The sequence below is a fragment of the Tenrec ecaudatus genome, chromosome 8 (genome assembly GCF_050624435.1).
Source record: "Tenrec ecaudatus isolate mTenEca1 chromosome 8, mTenEca1.hap1, whole genome shotgun sequence".
NCBI classification, from domain to species: domain Eukaryota; kingdom Metazoa; phylum Chordata; class Mammalia; order Afrosoricida; family Tenrecidae; genus Tenrec; species Tenrec ecaudatus.
This window is the reverse complement of record NC_134537.1, coordinates 42,041,561-42,059,150: the sequence shown is the minus strand read 5'-3', so window position 1 is coordinate 42,059,150 and position 17,590 is coordinate 42,041,561. Positions and strand designations below refer to the sequence as shown.

General features: G+C 49.1%; 1 protein-coding gene across 3 annotated transcripts in view; it reads right to left on the bottom strand.

Moving 5' to 3' along the window:
• HEG1 (heart development protein with EGF like domains 1) overlaps nucleotides 1-17,590 on the bottom strand; it is a 105,033-nt gene that overhangs the window by 34,634 nt on the left and 52,809 nt on the right. For all 3 annotated transcript variants that reach the window (XM_075556309.1, XM_075556306.1, XM_075556308.1), the window contains 4 exons: nucleotides 13,226-13,486; nucleotides 11,308-12,624; nucleotides 9,210-9,326; nucleotides 6,811-6,930 (listed from right to left, as the gene is read on the bottom strand). In XM_075556309.1, the coding sequence (XP_075412424.1) occupies nucleotides 6,811-6,930; nucleotides 9,210-9,326; nucleotides 11,308-12,624; nucleotides 13,226-13,486 (1,815 nt within the window). The remainder of the gene's footprint in view (nucleotides 1-6,810; nucleotides 6,931-9,209; nucleotides 9,327-11,307; nucleotides 12,625-13,225; nucleotides 13,487-17,590) is intronic.

Below are 17,590 nucleotides of genomic sequence, written 5' to 3'. Positions count from 1 at the left end.
CTCAGACCGAGGAGACCTTTGGTTGACAGATGCCGGTCTGAAGGCCGGGGAGAGGTGACGCTGGATACTACAATGTTTGTCAGGTCTGCCACAGCTTCAGAGGGATGCTCTGGCTCTTCGAAGCCCTTTGCCAAGTTTACCCTCAACTGCAAAGGGCTGCTTCAGTTTTCCTTCTCGTGAGAGCCATCCCGTGCCTGTGGCTTGGAGGAGCCCACTTCCAAGCGGCAGAGATAGCATTCAAATGCATGGTGTTCCTCTTCCAAGCTCTTCTTCGCCCACATCCCCTCTGTTCCCAAAGGCGGCAGCCGAGGGCTACAGAGAAACAGACCCAACGGTGTGCAGTGGTCGCACCCTCCAGGGGCTGCCAGACTCCATGACCCTAAGCCAGACAACAAAACCACGCACAGAAGATGTTGTGGGTTCACAAAGCATAGGAGGCAGCCCGTTTGCAGGGCCCAGGTCCCTCATAACAGAACATCGTAGTTCACACCAAGATGTGCTGATTGGGTCTGAGGGCAATGGACTTATAAATGGGCAGGCAGCCAAAAAATGAATACCGCCTGCTTCATAGCTAGCTCTTAGCTCCCTTTGTCTTAAATTCTTATCTTCCTTGTGGAGGAACGGAAAGACTCCCTCCCCCCAAACACAAAAAGCCTGAGAAGCCGTTCTTCCACAGCAAGCTTGCATGCGGAATTAAGAAAAAGGCCCAAATGAGCCAGGGAAAACATTTAATACCTTACACTCACTGTCTAAAGCCCTTAATCCTTATTTAACATCTTTCTGCTTGTTCTACAGTTCAGTGCAGCCAGCTGCTTAGGACTCTTTCGGAGCAGCGGGGAGCTCTTTGAAAACATTCTTGGCCGAATGAAAGCATTTCAGCAGGCTCTAATTTGCATGTTCCTCTGATGTTTATGAACAAGGAAGCTAAATGACTTGGAACAGGAAAGATGATGGTTAGTGCAACAGAATTGCTCTCCTTCGGATCCAGACTACCTGTGGGACACTCCACCCACAGGCTTCCAAAGCAGCCACCCCACTCCTTATCCGCACAGCCCATCAGGCCATCGGGTGAGACCTAGCCTCTGAGGCTGCAATACCTGGACGACTGTCCTGAGAGCACATTGAAACCTTACACCAAAAATCGCCTCTGAAGCCCTACTTAAACCGACCAACAGTTGAGCTTAATTTTGAAAGCATTTTTAGATCAGGGTAAGTTATAACAAAGAATTGGAATTCCAGAACATTTCATTGTGCTCACGAAGAACCTGACCATAGACCACGAGGCAGAGGTTTAACTAGAACAAGGAGATCCTCTGAGGTTAAAAATAAGAAAGATGTGCACCAAGGCTGTATCTTTTCACAACACTTGCTCGACGCGAAAGTGGTTGTTGTGTCAGTCACTGGCAAGTCGGATCCAACAAATGTCGGCCCTATGCACAACAGAACAAGACACTCCCCAGTGCTCTTGTCCTCACACTTGCTCTTATGTTTGAGCCCATTGGGACAGCCACTGTGTCACTCCATCTTGTCCAGGGCCTTCCTCTTTTTCTCTGCCCCTCCACTTTACAAACATGATGTCCTTCTCCAGGGACTGGTCTCTCCTGACAACCAGTGTCGGCAGAGCAAATAATCCAAGACGTTGAAGAAGAATGCAGCATCCGGATCAGAGGAAGTTTCGTTAACAAACTGCTACATGCAGGTGACACGGTCACAGTCACCTTGCTGAAAGCAGAGAAGACTTGAACACAGATGAAGATCAAAGACTACACACTTCCGTATGGATGGCAACTCACTATCAAGAAAAGTCGTCACCAGGGGCCATCAGACAATACCAGGATAATGGTGAAAAGATTGGTACTAGCTAGGATTTAATTTTATTTGGAGCTACAATTAATGCTCATGTAAGCAGGAGCCAAGAAATCAAATGATATACCACATTGGGCAAACCTGCCGCGCAAGCAAGACCTCTTTCAACTGTTGCAGAGTATGGATACCATTTGAGGATCATGACCCAAGACATGGTATTTTCAATCGCCTCACACCCATGTGAATGTTGGGCAATAAATCTGGAAGACCACAGAAGATCCGATGCACCTGAATGAAGGTACTGGCCCAGAATGCCGAATGTACTATACGGACTGCCAGGAAAAATGCAATTTGACCGTGGGAGAAGTGAGCTTTTGTCTCACTTTGGAGATGTTATCAGACAGGACCAGTCGCTGGAAAAGGCTATCAGGCTTGATAAAGTACCAGGCGGTACCACCCAAAAAAAACGGAATTTCTTTTTTCAAAACTATGTGCTTGAAATTTTTTTTTTTTAACAAAACCACCTTATCGCCTTCAAAGTAATCTCCACTACACTTAATCCATCTGTCAAATCTGTGATTCCATTCTTGGAAACATTTTATGAATTCTTCGGTTTGGATGGCTGACAGCACCTCCCTCAATTTTTTCTCCACCTCCTCCTCTGTCATCAAATCGCTGTCCTTTCATGTCCCTCTTCATTCAGGGAAACAAAAAGAAGTCACATGGAGCGAGGTCAGGTGAGTAGGGCACGTGGAGCAAGAGAGGCAGAGGCAGGCTTTTTTTGCCCAAAATAGGAACACCGAGATGGCTGGGTAAGCAAGTGAATTGTTGTGGTGGCAAAACCAGTCCCCCATCTGCCCCAAATCAGGCCTTTTTTGGTCACACACTGTTACGTAGTCTTTTCAGAACCTCCAAACAGAAAGCTTGATTAACAGTCTGACCTGGTGGAAAAAACTCCAAATGCACTAGCTCCCTCACTTAAGAAAAACAAATGAGTGTTGTCTTAATCTTTGATTTCATTTGATGAGCTTTTGGGATGGCTTCTTCCACTGGCTTGATTGATTGATATTTGCACCATGTCTCATCACCAGTAATGACCTTGGGGAAAAATCTGGGTCGCTTCAGCACTGTTCTTTAAAAGCTAGTCACATTTCCTCTCAACGATCTTTTTCCTGGTCAGTCAGAACTCAAGGCACACATTTCTCAGTGACCCTTCTCATTCCCCAATCTTCCTTTAAAATGAGCTGAACTGAGCTCCAAGACAGTCCCGCTAACCTCCCCATCTCTTCAATGCCATCAGTCTTTGAGCACAAGTGCACCAACTGTCGACATTTTCGTCCATTCAGGAAGTTGATGGACGTTCAGAACAAGGTTTGAACAAGGTTCCCCACCCTTTCTTTTATATTTTTCAATCAACATTTCACCTTTTTTGAAATGAGAAAAACATGTGCACATTTGAGTTTTTCCTATAGTGCTGTCCTTGTAAGCTGTGTTCAACATTACAACAGTTTCAACGGCATTTTTCCCACTCAGGAAACAAAATGTCACAGCTACATGCTGTTCTCTTAAATCAGCCATCCCCCAAACGAGGCTCGAGTGAAACTGCTTTTATGAAAAAATTTACTGTGACCAGAGAGAACCTTCCCAGGTGATGCCACTGGGTGCACTAACTCAGAGTGAGTGGCTTAATGCTCATCTAGCAAGAAAAATGTGTACTATAAAACCTCAGTCCAGCAGAGCTTTTTCCCATTTTTGGGGGGGGGTACTTCCCCCCACCCGTAAAGGTCAGCTAAAAAAAAAAAGATGAGCAATGGGTCTAAGGAGATGGATGGATATGGTGGCTGCAACAATGAGTTCAAACAGGGCAACAGTTTTGCGATGGTGCAGGATCACACAGGGGTTGATTCTATTTTTTATTCTAGGATTGCTGAGTGTGATAGCCTGGGTACTTTAGAGAAACAAATCCACAGCAACTCATGTATAAGAGAGAGTTTTATATAAAGGCTAAATGTGCATCAAGAAAACATCCCAACCCAGTGCTGCCCAAGCCCACAAGTCCAACATTAACTCATTAACCCCTATGTCCAACACCAATCCACAAAGTTCTCCTCCATCTCACAAAACAGATGCAATGATACGGACTACAGGAGGAAAGCTGAATCATTGAGCATGTAAGCATCTCAGCGCTGGCAGGGGTCTCCACACGGCTGCTCCAGCACCCAGGGCTGCATCAGGGTAGGTCCATGCAGATTCTCCTTGGGGATGTCTTGCAGGAAGTGAGTTTTGCCAGCTGAAGCAAGGAACTGGCTAAGGCAGCTGCACCCTGGTCCCACCATCAGAAAGCAAGAGACCCGAGAACTCGAGAGGCAAGGCTCACTGAGCCATTTATCTCTCTTCACTTCAATTAACCCCACATGTGTTTATCAGCCAGGTTGGCACAATAAACTAACTACCTCACTGAGTCACTTGAACCAGCTCGTAGGCACTTCAGAACATCAAGGAGCTGCTGCGCTCTTTGAAGAGCTATGTATGGGATAAAACTGACAACAGCAATTTAAACTTGTTACTATTGTTGTGAGGGGCAGTAAGTTTATGTTCCTGGGGGAAGTACAATTTGGAAGAGGGGGCCTGTGGCTGCAGAGTTTGAAGAATGTAATCCAGGTCGCTGAATTGTACTCGTAGAAACTAATGAATGGGTGCATATTCTGCTGTGCGTATGTTCCAAAACAAATTATGAACATTAACAAGCCAGAAATGTACGCACTGTCAGCGTCAGGCACACAGTTCTCACGTGGATCCCGAGAGAGCCTGGCTCCAAGTGAACAGGGCCTCGGCTTTCACTGAATACGGAGTTACTCCATCTTCTCCCCATCCCTTCATGCCAGCAGTTGCAGCGTCTGGCTTAAAGTCCAATTATTCCCTCAAATTTAATTGCTGGTGCCCATATGGTATTGAAAATGATTTTTTTAAAACAAAAAGATCCATATTATTTATTTCCCCAGGAGTCTGTTGTTTTTATTGCTTTTAATTCTAGTCCAAGAGGTTGACGAACAATGTGAGACGATACCACACATCTGGAGAGCTCTTTGCCATTTCCAAAGCTTGTTCAAGTACTTATTTTCTGTGATCGTCATAGTAACCCTGAGTATAAAGCAGAACAGACGGCAGCCTGATTTTACAGGTGAGGAAACTGAGGCTCAGTGATCTGGGAGGGCTGGGGTTAGCAGCTGGTCACTGAGCACTTGGGACGGGTAACTTGACACCTTGTTTCAAAATAAGATTATTTCCATCTTCTTCCCTCTCGAGTAAGACTAAAACTGCTGGCATGCTTCTTACTGGGTGTGGCCGGATGGAACAGGTTATTCAAATTCAGCTAAGTTACTAGAATATAAAGAAATCTTGATTTTGACTGACGGTTGTATGTTTAGATTTTCCTTCTGTAAATACTGTTTTGACATGATCCTTAGACTTTTCATCAACTTTCAAAATTCTAGTTATCTCAGTAGGATCTTAAGCATCTTAGAAAGGTCTGAGGTCCCTTCCACTATAGGTTACAGAACCTCCTACAATTAGTGCTCTGAAAGAGCAGGCATTTGTCCTCTCAAAAATAGTTACTGAGCGAAATTGTTACCCACCCCCCTCTTTTTGTCAAAGTAACATTACAATTTATTTACTATTTAGTACCTTTAAAGGGCATACGTGGCATCGTTGTAAATTATGAAGCCTAAAAATAAGACTGATTTAGGAACTGTGCGGACTGGCCTTCTAATTCTGGAACAGAGTAGCCCCGTGGTTTCAAAACTACTGTCTGCTCTTCAGAGATTCTAATCCCTTGCCCGCTCTCTCTCTGTCCAAGGTTTCTACTCCGTTTGTTATTCTCGTGTTTGAAAAAGGAAAATTCCTTTTGTCGAATAGGTAAGAGTCAAAATGCACTCAATAGCAAGTGCTGTCTGTCTGTGCTGTCGATCCAGCTGACTCCTGGAGACCCCACGTGCATGTGCACAGGACTTTGTACCTGTGTTTCCTGTCTCCTTTTCTGTTTGCTTATTTAGTTGCTGACCATTTTTCATGTCTAAAGTGTTACTCTGTGAAACTTAAGATGATTCAAGTGTGCATCACGTCACCTGCCAGTTTCCTTAACCAGCTTGGATGACACTGATGGTTTTTCATTCTAATTTCTTCAGCGAGTTACGTCCTGAACTTGGCAGTCTCCCAAGGGCTCTGTCCTGGACGCAGGGAAACTCCTACACTCCATGTGCACTTGTGCCACGGAAACAACTGTGGACTGGAAATGAAGTGTCTCATCAGCTTAGTGGCAAGTTTAGCCCCTTAGCACCTTCATGGGTCTGTTTTCCGCTGGTTGTTTGTTTACTTTTTAACCCACCAAATGGAGAAGATGCTTCAAACCAACTAACTTCACAAAAGAGGGGACAAGTGCGATCAATCAGGAGGTACAACTACAGTGGCAGCTTTGTAAAACGCGGGTCTGTGGGCATTTTACAGTAAGATCACTTTCAGAAATGAAACGAATGTGTGAAGTGGCATGAAAATCGGGGTTTCCATCGCTTTGGTTCTCCCCCTAAAACTGGGGCAAGGGGGCTGTTTTATATTTTACTGAGATGTTAAAATTTCCCTTTGATGATATTCCTCCCCTAACCTCAGGTGGGACAATAAAGCATGGAAGGCCAGGCCCAAAGATGGCAGGCTATGAAGTCATTAAGATGCTTGGATGATATTTTTAATAACCTGGGAAAACGGAAAAGATAGTTTGTACACGGAGCATATGATTCCCACCATGTGTCAAACAGGAATGCACACCACAAAGGATGAGAAGGGAAAGGTCGGGGTTCGTAGGAAACGCCCCTACTTCTCTCCCCAGTCCTTGAGCTTATCCACTGGGCAAACAGTAATCTGAACTGGGGGGTGGGGCGAGCGGAAAGCAGTACATTTTATAGAACGTATTATGGGACAAAAGAAAATTCCCACATAAACCAAGTCTCTTACCCAGATTGCATATTCCTTTTTCCAACTGGTACCCAACCGGGCATGTGCAGGTGAAGGATCCCTGAGTGTTGTCGCACGTGGCGAGGGGTGGGCATGGGTTCAGCAGGCATTCATTCACATCTGCGGGGAGAGCAAACCAGAGCCGGTGGACATGGTGGCGGACAGCGTGGCCACAGCCTGGCCCCAGGAGCACGTAGCAAGGATCACTGGCACTAATGCTAGTGCAGTGGAGCCAGTGGGTGATGAGGAAGCCATCACCCTGGTCTTTAGGAGGCTGATCGTCCATTGAGGGTGTAGGCAGCCATGCAAATAACTAACAATAGAGCTATCAAGTCATGGCAACACCAGGGGACAGAGCAGAACTGCCCCATAGGGTTCCCCAAGGCTGTAACTCCTTTATTATTATTTTCTTTTAAAAATCATTTTATTGGGGGCTCGTACAACTCTTATCACAATCCATAAACCCATCCGTGTGTCAAGCACAACTGTACATTTGTTGCCATCATCATTCTCAAAACATTTTCTTTCTACTTGAGCCCTTGGTATCAGTTCCTCATTTTTCCCCTCCCTGGCTTACCCTGCCTCACTCACGAAGCCTTGGTAATTTATAAATTATTCTTATTTTGTCAGTCTTACACTGTCTGAGATCTCCCTTTACCCACTTTTCTGTTGTCTGTTCCCCAGGGAGGGGGTTATATATAGGTCCTTGTAATTGGTTTCCCCTTTCTACCCCACCTTCCCTCCACCCTCCCGGTATCACCACTCTCACCACTGGTCTTGAAGGGATCATCTGTCCTAGATTCCCTGTGTTTCTAGTTCCTATCTGCACCAGTGTACATCCTCTGGTCTAGCTGGATTTGTAAGGTAGAACTGGGATCATGATAGTGGGGGAAGAAGAATTTAAGAACTAGAGGAAAGTTGTATGTTTCATTGTTGCTACACTGCACCTTGACTGGCTCATCTCTTCCCCGCGACCCTTCTGTAAGGGGATGTCCAGTAGCCTACAGATGGGCTTTGGGTCTCCACTCCCCACTCCCCCTCATTCACAATGATATGATTTTTTTTGTTCTTTGATGCCTGATACCAGATCCCATCAACACCTCATGATCACACAGGCTGGTGGGCTTCTTCCATGTGGGCTTTGTTGCTTCTCAGCTAAATGGCCACTTGTTTATCTTCAAGTCTTTAAGACCCCAAACACTGTATCTTTTGATAGCTGGGTACCATCAGCTTTCTTCACCACATTTGCTTATGCACCCAGTTTGTCTTCAGCAATCGTGCTGGGAAGGTGAGCATCATGGAATGCCAATTTAATAGAACAAAGTGTTCTTGCATTGAGGGAGTACTTGAGTGGAGGCCCAATGTCCTTCTGCTACTTTAATACTAAACCTATAAATGTATGTGCATAAATCTATTTCCCTACTGTCATATAAAAATATATTTACATATGTACATGCCTGTATTTAGACCTCTATAAATGTCATTTGCCTCCTAGTTCTTTCCTCTACTTCCTTTCACTTTCCTCTTGTCCCACTATCATGTTCAGCCTTCATTTGGGTTTCAGGAATTCCTCTGGGTTACATTGCCCTTGATCAAGCCCTACCAGGACTCCTACACCCTCGTCACCACCGATTTTGGTTCACTTGTTGTTCCCTTGTCCCTGGGTTTGTTAACACCCACTTCCTTCCCCCCCCCCCCCCCCCCACCTCTCAGGCTGAATCTCTCTGTGGAAGCAGCTGGTGGATGTGATCCACACTCTTCCAATTAGCAGCTGCACTCGGTGCTCTTTAATGATAAATACAAGGCAGGATTTGGAAGCGTGGGCACAGGAGCAGAGTGTGATAGAGGGGCAGAATTAAAAAAACCAACAACAAACTGACTGCCATCGAGTCAATTCTGACCCATGGTGACCTGTGGGGCTGGAACTAGCCCGGCGGGTTTCCCAGACTGTCACCCTTCACGGGAGTCAGAGCTTCAACCTTCTCCCATGGAAGAGCTGGTGGATTTGAACCTCTCGTCTTGAGGTTAGCAGCCTAATGCTTAGCCCACTCCACCACGAGGGCTCCTGGGGGAGAATTAGGGCTGTTTTAATATCACCTTGACTAAGGCAAGGAGACTTTACTGAGTTGGGGGGTGGGGGACACTAGAGAGCTGCAGGGCTAGTGCAGTGGCTAGAACACAGGAAGCCAGATCATGGGGCATGCGTGTCAGCTGCATGCTGCGGTTGGTGTCCGACGCCATCCCACAGGGATAAAGAATCATGTTCACTAGCACCCCCACCCCCGGTGGCCCAGGAGCAGGAAACCTCTCTGCGCTCAATGGTGGAGGAGAATGGACTTTCCTGGCTAGCCGCGTGTGATCCTGCAGTGGAGACCACTGGACATACCCTCTGCTCTTACCCACACTGCAGTCATCCCCTTGCCAGGAAGGCGGGCACACACAGTGGTACCCTCGACGGGTGGCCTCCACAGTGCAGTTCCCATCATGAAGGCAAGGACTGGAGGCACAGCTGTCGACTGAAAACACATCCCGGGAATCCAGCAGTTAGTCATACAGGCGATGAAAAGACAGCTCCAAGTACAGGTCTAGCACTCCCAGCTAATATTTGATTCTTCTTTCTTTCTGTTTTGGCACCCTAAAAGCCACCCTCCTAGGAGACAATGTGCTTCCAAGAAGTACAGAAGGCAGGTGCCGTGGTCCCGGCCACCGCCACTAGTTTGCGTGTGCCAACTCTCAGAATCTAACTGGGTCTCCACACGCTGTACCGTGGTCAGAGTGGAGTGCTTCAATTGCCCTCTCTCATCACCTAACGGGAAAACCAGCCCCACCTGGATTCACTTAGTCCAAACCACCCGGGCTGTGAAGCATCTGGGACTCCCAGCCCAGTCCCCAGGGCAGTGATCCCAGCTCTGTATACCTGGCAAGAGCATGCGCCGACAACCGAACTCACCGCCATCAAGTCGATGTCGACTCAAGGCAAGGCAAGGCCCGCTCGCAAACCCAAACTCACTGCCAGGAGCCGGTGCTGCGTCCCAGCATCCCTCCCTAAAGGACAGCGTGAACTGCCCTGTGGCTTGCCCAAACTGTAACTCTTCACGGGAGCAGAAAGCCTCGTCTTTCTCCTGCAGAGCAGCTGGTGATTTCTAACAGGTGACCTTGCGGTGAACAGCCCAATGTGTGCCCTGCTACGGTCCTGGTGTACCATGCTCTAGGGGTCTCTTCATAAAGCGTCTAGAAAAGCCGAACCCCCCAGCATACATCTGCAGTCAGCAAGGAGCCAACCAGGGGTGTAATGAGAGAAGAGTCCAGAGTTCTTGCTCCAAAATGATCTCTCTGAGAGCCAGTCAGCTGATCCTCAGGTGGCACCGCCGTCCTCCAGGGCTACCTTAACGATTCCCTACAGACGCGCTGTCTCCCCCTGAGCACTCCCACGAAGCAGATGTGACTGGTCAGACACGGGCTCTTTATACGCGCCCACAGTTACCATCCGCCTGACTTCTGGCTTCGAGTCCCTGGACCAACTTCAGGGGGACTTGTGAAGTGTGTTCTGGTATGAGAATATATCTGGCCTCTCTGCTCTGACGTGGGACTTCACATTTCCCTGGAGAATGAGCCACCTTTTCCAGAAGGACAAAGAGGGGGCACTGGGCCTGCATGTATTCTGGGGGTGGACCCCCCCCCCCAAACCTCACTCCGCTCCTCACCCCACCCCCACCCCCTGCCGGTTGCTCGTGGTGGCCTGATGGAGACAGTCAATAACCGAGTGCCTGCCCGTGCGGACCAGCCGAAGGGCCAATTCTGAACGTGGCATCACGTGGCTGTCTCGGGCCGCTGCCCCTGCGTCTCTGTAGTGGCTCAGCATCGCCTGGAGGGCGGCATTTCCTCGCCCCTCCACACGCACACAGGGGAACCTCAAACACATTTGTACTCAGAGCAGCCCTGGAGAAGGGTGAGGTCACTGGATGGGTTTATGGGAGCTGCCCCTCTCCCCAGGCCTGCATTTCAAGGAGCAGCGTGACCGTGACTGGAGAGGCTTGGACTTCCTCTGGGTTGTAAGCAGTCTCCCTGGTGCGTGCCGGAGCCGCCCAAGGCAGACCCATCCTGAGCCTCACAGACAGGCTAGGCAGCAGAACTGTTTTACGGCAGTCTCCCCTCCCTCGGAGCCCACGCTGCTGCCCTTCTCTGACCTTGGGAGAGTGAAGGCCATGCTCGAACGCGCTTGCAATTACAGAGCATTAAAAGCTCCCTCTGCACTCTCTGCGAAGGTCCTATGAGCCAGTGTGTCCTCTCCCCTTCCTTCAGGGAGAAGTCTGGAACTCCGGGGTGAGACGGGCAGGCCCACCGGGACCTTATTTCATGGTTTAAGTGCTTCGACAGGAAGCACCTTCGATCAGGAAGAACCAGACACGCGCTTCTTCACACACTAGCTGCTTACACATGTTCCCATGCCACCCCGTCTCTGCACCGTTCTCCATGCTGGGTGCGGCTGAGTCTTACCCGAGGCTGGAGACGGCAATGCCCTTGGGGACTGCGTGCTGCCCTGAGCAGGCATGGCGGTGGGCTGCAGAGTCGATCCTGGGGCCGTGGGAGCATCTGTGGTTTGGGGAGGCAGCGAAGGCTGGGAGGGATGTGGAGCTGGGTTGTGTGCCTCTGTAGAAGCACGCCCCGTGCTGGCTTCTCTTGCTGACGCAGGGGCCCTGGTCAGAGGGACCGGGCTGGTGGTAGAATCTAGATGGACGAGGGTTCTTTCTGCGGTGACAGCCCCCTGGGTTGAGCTGTGAGGTGCGAGGGTCTCAGGACTGAGGGGGACGCGCTGTGTCCCAGCAGCCGTCTGTACTGTGGTGGGACTTCCCAGCAGAGCCGCTGTGCTGGACGGGAGGCCGACAGCGGTCACCGGAGGATGAGCGGTTTGGGGAGTGGGGACTCGCAAAGGTGGGGACACGCGGGCGAGGCTGGTACTCGTGACTGGGAGGGTCTGCTCCAGGGAGGGTTGTGTGGAAGCTGGGGCCAAGGGGACTCCAGACAGAGAGCCCGTTGTCACAGGTTCCGCGGATGTTGTCGGCAAAGACTTTGGCTCCGTCATGATTTCCTCCTGGTTCCTAGCGTCTGCTGTTTGACTGCTGTGGGCCACTGCCAGGGAAGATGCCACTGTCCATGTCCCAGCCGACATCCCAGAGGTCTCCTCTGCCCTGGGCAGGGCTTGGGTGCCAGCCGGATGTGAGACTGTTGCATGTGAGCTCGAAGATGAAGCCAGAATGGATACCCTCAAGGATGTCGGTAAGGATGGTGGCGAAGAAGACCAAGCCGCCTCTGAGGTAGACATTAGTGGAGGAGCAGAGGCCCCGGTTGACGGCGGGGTTGATGCAAACCATGGGTGGGCCTGTGATACCGAGGACAGAGGCCCCAGGGGTTCTGACGGAGAAAAGGAGCTACCAACCAACCCGGGGTCCACATTCAGAAGAACCAAGGTGTTGGGGACATTAACGGTGGGGGTGTAGGATGGAGGGTCGGTAGAAGGTACCACCAGCGACTCGGTGGAAGGCTGAGTGTATCCCCGATCGTAGGGTGGGGCATGGCTTCTTTCCGTCCGAGCATGAGATGAAGAAGGACGTTCCGAAGGCGGAGAGTTGGCAGTCTCGATAAAAGAGGGGGCGCTCCCCCTCGTGTCAGTGGACGAGGTGTTCTCGGTGATGGGCAGCAGCGCCCGCGCTCCTGTGGTAAAAACGGGTGAGGCGTAGGTGTGGTCCGCGTGGTCACTGGATGTCCTCTGGTCAGCGTCTGTGCCACTCACCCGAGCATCATGCATGTCGGTGGCTGTCAAGGGAAACACAGAGAGAGGTCACCTCAACAAGTAAGAGACACAAAAGGGACAGCCTTGCCGTGCCCTGAGCATGAATATAGGCGAGGGGGACCATTTCCTGAGGAGGAGGGTGTCCTCCCGAGAGACCCTGGTCATCCAATAGCAGTGGGGGCTGGAGCTCAAGAAGAGGGATTGGGTCCAAATCCCTTCCCCGTGCCGTGCGTGATTAACTCAAATCAGTATCAGAAAAGCTCTCCAGCTCCCAAAGAGAACAACTGTTATGCTCGAATGGAAAAAGGTAACCCTCCTGACATTCCATTCGGTAAGTTGAGATAGTTCTTTCCCAGGACACTGGCTTGAGCCGCATGGTGGCCGGTTGCCTTTTTACAAGCCTCCCGACAGGCACCTTCCCAAGTTCCTAGGCAAGTGTGCTGGGTGGGGGTGGGCATGAGGACTGGGCAGGGCTGTTCCTTTTCCTAATCGGGGAGAACCCAGAAAGTCCTCTTCAGAAAAGCACTCTCTGGGTGGACCGAAAACGTCATCCTTCTCGGGCTGAGTGAACAGACAATGAGCGGAAGGAAGGTGGGGACAGAGATTCTGGGGCGGACACATCACCTGCAAGGACGCGCGTGGCAGCCAGTGGACCCGAGGCCAGGCCTGTGTCCTCGGTCATGCCCCCGGGCCAAGCCGGGCTCTCGGTTTTCCTCAGCACGGAGGCAGGGCTCCCCACGTCCCCAGAAGTTGTGCTCCCATTGGTGAGATCAGGCAGCGTCCGCTCCCCACTGCCGGTGAAAGTCGCCGAAGTGTGTGGGCTCAGAGCGTGAGCCCTGGAGCCCTTTTCTGGACGGCCTCCCAGCTCGGGGCTGTCTTCCATGGCTGAGAGAAGATAGGAAAAACAGGGGCCCATAAATACAAGGACTGGTGGCAGCAGCCACCTTCAAGTCGGAACAAAACACAGCGTGAGCCACAAGGTTTTCTTTGCCTGTTTTTCAAAAGTGGATGACTGGAACGTTCTTCCAAGTCTGTCTTCATGTGGCCACCAGTTACACACACACACACACACACACACACACACACACCTCAGCAGCCTCCTGAATGCTCACCGCCGTGGAGGTTATGCTAGGCTAGGAGGAAACAGACATGAGGTTTCTCAGCATGCACAGCATCGTGGGAGCAGGCAGCCTCACCCTTCTCCCTTGGAGCAACTGGTGGCTTCGAACCCCCAACCTTGAGGCCAGCAGTCCAATGCTTGCCTGACAGTGCCACCAAGATGAGAACTCGACCACTGAACCACACCACGGCCAGATAAAGAACTACAGCCACGTGAAGCAGAGCTCAGAAAGAAGCCTCGCGGCTGGACGACGTCCCTGTGCTACCTCAGGGTCTTTGGCTGAGAGCGACAAGGTGGACCGTCAAATATGTGCTGTTCTTACAAGCACACAGCAGTGACGGGAGCCTCCAGGGGAACCAGCATTCTGTGCCGGTGACCTGGATTTATGGTCTGGTTTATGGCGTCAGTGAACACGATCAATGCTGAATTTCTGCCCAGTGACACATCATCAAGAGAGTTCAAGTCGGGCAAATTGGTTGTGTCTGCAAGAGGGGTGAGCGGTCCACACAAGACTAACACCCCTCTTGGGGCTTTCAATATCCCGGGGAGGCCCCCAGGGAGGCACGAGTTACTCAGAAGGCATTCATCTCTTGGTAAGTCCTGCAACACACGCATTAGCGAGGCCCGCTCACACTGCGCTATAAATATCGTTGAGAAATGGTCTTGCAGTTGGAGGTTAGAGGTGGTTTGCTTTGGCTTTGTTTATTGCTTTTCTAATGCGTTTGTTCTGTTTTACTGACAGGGAGGGAAAGGGGACAAGGCCACACGAATTGATAGCCTTCCTTTGGGGGTATATATTATGCTCCAGGCGTCAAGAGTCTTAGAATGAAAAGGGACAATGGATGAACAAAAAAACTCCTCTTTTCAGATATGAAAAAAATGGGTCCCAATTCCTTCTCGGTTGAAATACCTCACAGTTTGACTAAGAGAAAACAGGCTTTATTGTTTGAGATTCTTATTTCCACTCTCAGCCCAGGCCGGCCTGTAACAACCCATGGACACAGTTCCTGATGGCAGATGGATGTTCAAGTAAGATGATGACAGGTTAAAATCCCCTGACAAGCAGGGACGAAAGCAGGGACAGGGATGTGCAGTCACGAGAGCAGCTAAAGGTCTTGTGTCTGGTGCAAGAACTCCAGGCAAGCCGCCACGGCAGGGCCACAGACCACTGAGTAGAGAGTCAGCCCCTGAAGCGGGGACTGTGTCTGAACGAAACCATGGAACAAAGGTGGGCACTGTTGAGGGATCGCAGGATCATTCAGCTCTGGCAGCTTCTGGAGAAAGAAGCTACGCCCCGGGACCCCGCTGTGAGATGTTTCAAGAGCGAGGCAGGCTATTGCTTCTCGGGCCCTTCATTGTGGAGCTCCCAGATCCACTCTCATTAAAATCCCACTTCCCCGATGAACCAGCTGAGCTCGTAGTGTGGAGAGAAAGGGGACTGAAGAGATTTAGCAGTGGGACCCACAGTCGGGCCGTCTGAGGAGGTACAATTCCGAGCCCCACAGCGGTCGGGGTGGCAAATGACTCCTGTTTGGGAGACAAATACTGTGCTTCCCATGCACAGATGTGGAAGAGCATAACTCTGCATGGCCATTCTTTCATGATAAGCACATGCTTTCCCACTTCACCAGCTGGATAACAAATGCTAATTTTCCTCAGCAATTAGGACTTTCACACATGGGAAGTGGAGCTACTGTTATCAGTGGCAGAGAAGCAAGAATTTAAGCCTGTGATAAGCTTCAATGATAAGTCAATGAATTTTTGCTTTGGTCTGCACATGCTTTATATTGATAAGGTTGCTTAGGGTTGGGTTTTTTCCCCCTAATTATTTTATATAAACCCATTATTAAAGAGGAAACATAAAGCAAAACAGGGAAATTGGTCAACTAAGCTCACCTGGAAGAAGCACACCCAAATCCATGATCTAAGGATTGTAAATTATATACCCGTATATACTCGTGTATAAGTCGAGTTTTTCAGCACAAAAAATGTGCTGAAAAACTGGGGTTCGGCTTATACATGGGTCAGTGGCACCCCAGCGAGGTGTAACATCTTGCTGTGCCACCTCCCCCCCGCACCCCGGAGGTAATGGGACAAGCGTGCCCGCCCGTTGTCTCGCAGGTGATTGCTGACACTGCAGGGTTTTGAATGTTTGTTTATCACATCTAACCAATCAGAGCCGTTCTATGACATGTATCTTTGAATAAGCCTTTTAAAGACCATGTGTGAAGGATGTGGCATGAATGGATGTCATCTGGTCAAGCCCGACTAACAAAAGGAGGACATCTCATGAAGCCTGACATAGTTAATAGCAAAGTGGGTTCGAGATGCATGGGAAGACATTCCAGAAGACGTGGTGTGACGTGCCTTCCAGAAATGTAGTATTAGTAATGCTATGGATGGCAGTGAAGACTGCACTTTGTATGAAAATGACAGCAGTGATGGTGATGACGGCGATCTCAGTGAGGACAGCGTCTATGATGACCTCACACCAGCTGAAGCTCTGCATTGGGATATGGATGATGATGAGGAATACAGTTTTGAAGGATCTTAACTCTTTACATTTTAGCTTGGTTGCTGATTGAGCTCAGGGCATAGTACTCTTGAGGTATCATTGTTGATACCTTATTGTTTTTGTTGAACCTATTTTCCACTTACTGTGCTGGTTTACTAATGTTAAATGACTTGCCCTTTTATTTATGTTTTTCATTTAAAGTAACTATTTAAATACATTATTCCACTGATGTCTCAATTTTTAGTAATTTTAGTTTAATTTGTTTTGATTATTGAAACTCACCAGTGGCTTCTGCATTTCCCACCCTAGGTTTATACTCGAGTCAATCAGTTTTTCTGGTTTCCCAGGTAATAATTAGGTACCTCGGCTTATACTCGGCTTATATTCGAGTATATACGGTAATCCAAATCTGAAGGAGGGTACAGTATCAGAGTTTAAATTGTGAGATTCTGGTGGGCGTGCAGAAGGCTATGGATGACTGTGGAAGTCCTTTAAAATACGTCTGCAAGAACTACACAGGGAATAAGCCTCCGGTGATTTCCCTCTGACCATAGCTGAGTGATGGGAATAACCTGGCGTGATCAGACAGAGAGTATTACAGAGATGACTCTAATAGATTAGAATTATAAATCTGACTTGAATGGTTAAAACCTTGTCATCTGATCCTCTGATACACTTTGTGCTTGATATGGTTTTTATTACTTTATAGTTAGGGTTTTTCATATTGGGTTTTAATCTCTGTTGTATCTTGTCATTATTGGTAGCCTTCTTGACGGCTGTGTACTTTTCTATGTTTTTCGGTATATGAAACCCAGGATTGATGGATCTAGAGACAAGAACTAGACTAAGGGTGCCTGACGAGTGTGGCAGGGGAGGTGGGTGGGGTCCCGGGGAGCTGAGTTCCAGGCGTACAAGAAGATGTTTTGAAACTGATTGTGGTAGCAATTGTACCATACTGCTTGACACGAGTGAAGTATGCAATGATATGATGTCTGGATCAGGGCCTAATACAATGGCTTGAAAGAAGAAAAAACGAGAAATTGGACACATCAAAATGCAAAACTTTGAGGCTGCAAATGATAGCATCCAAAGGCCGGGAAAGCTACCCCATCAGGTGAAAGAGAGTATCCGCAAATCACCCAGGAAGACTGTCCAGACTATCTACCCTTACAACGAAACAATCAAACGACAACTCAGTGAGAAAACATGGGCTCTGAAGAGGCATTCCCAAGGAAGACAGATAGATGACTTCCAAACACATGAACAGATGCTCCAGCTTAGTCATTAGGAAAATGAAAATCAAAACTACAGTGAGCTATCACTTCATACGGGGCCTTCCGACTCACTCAAATTT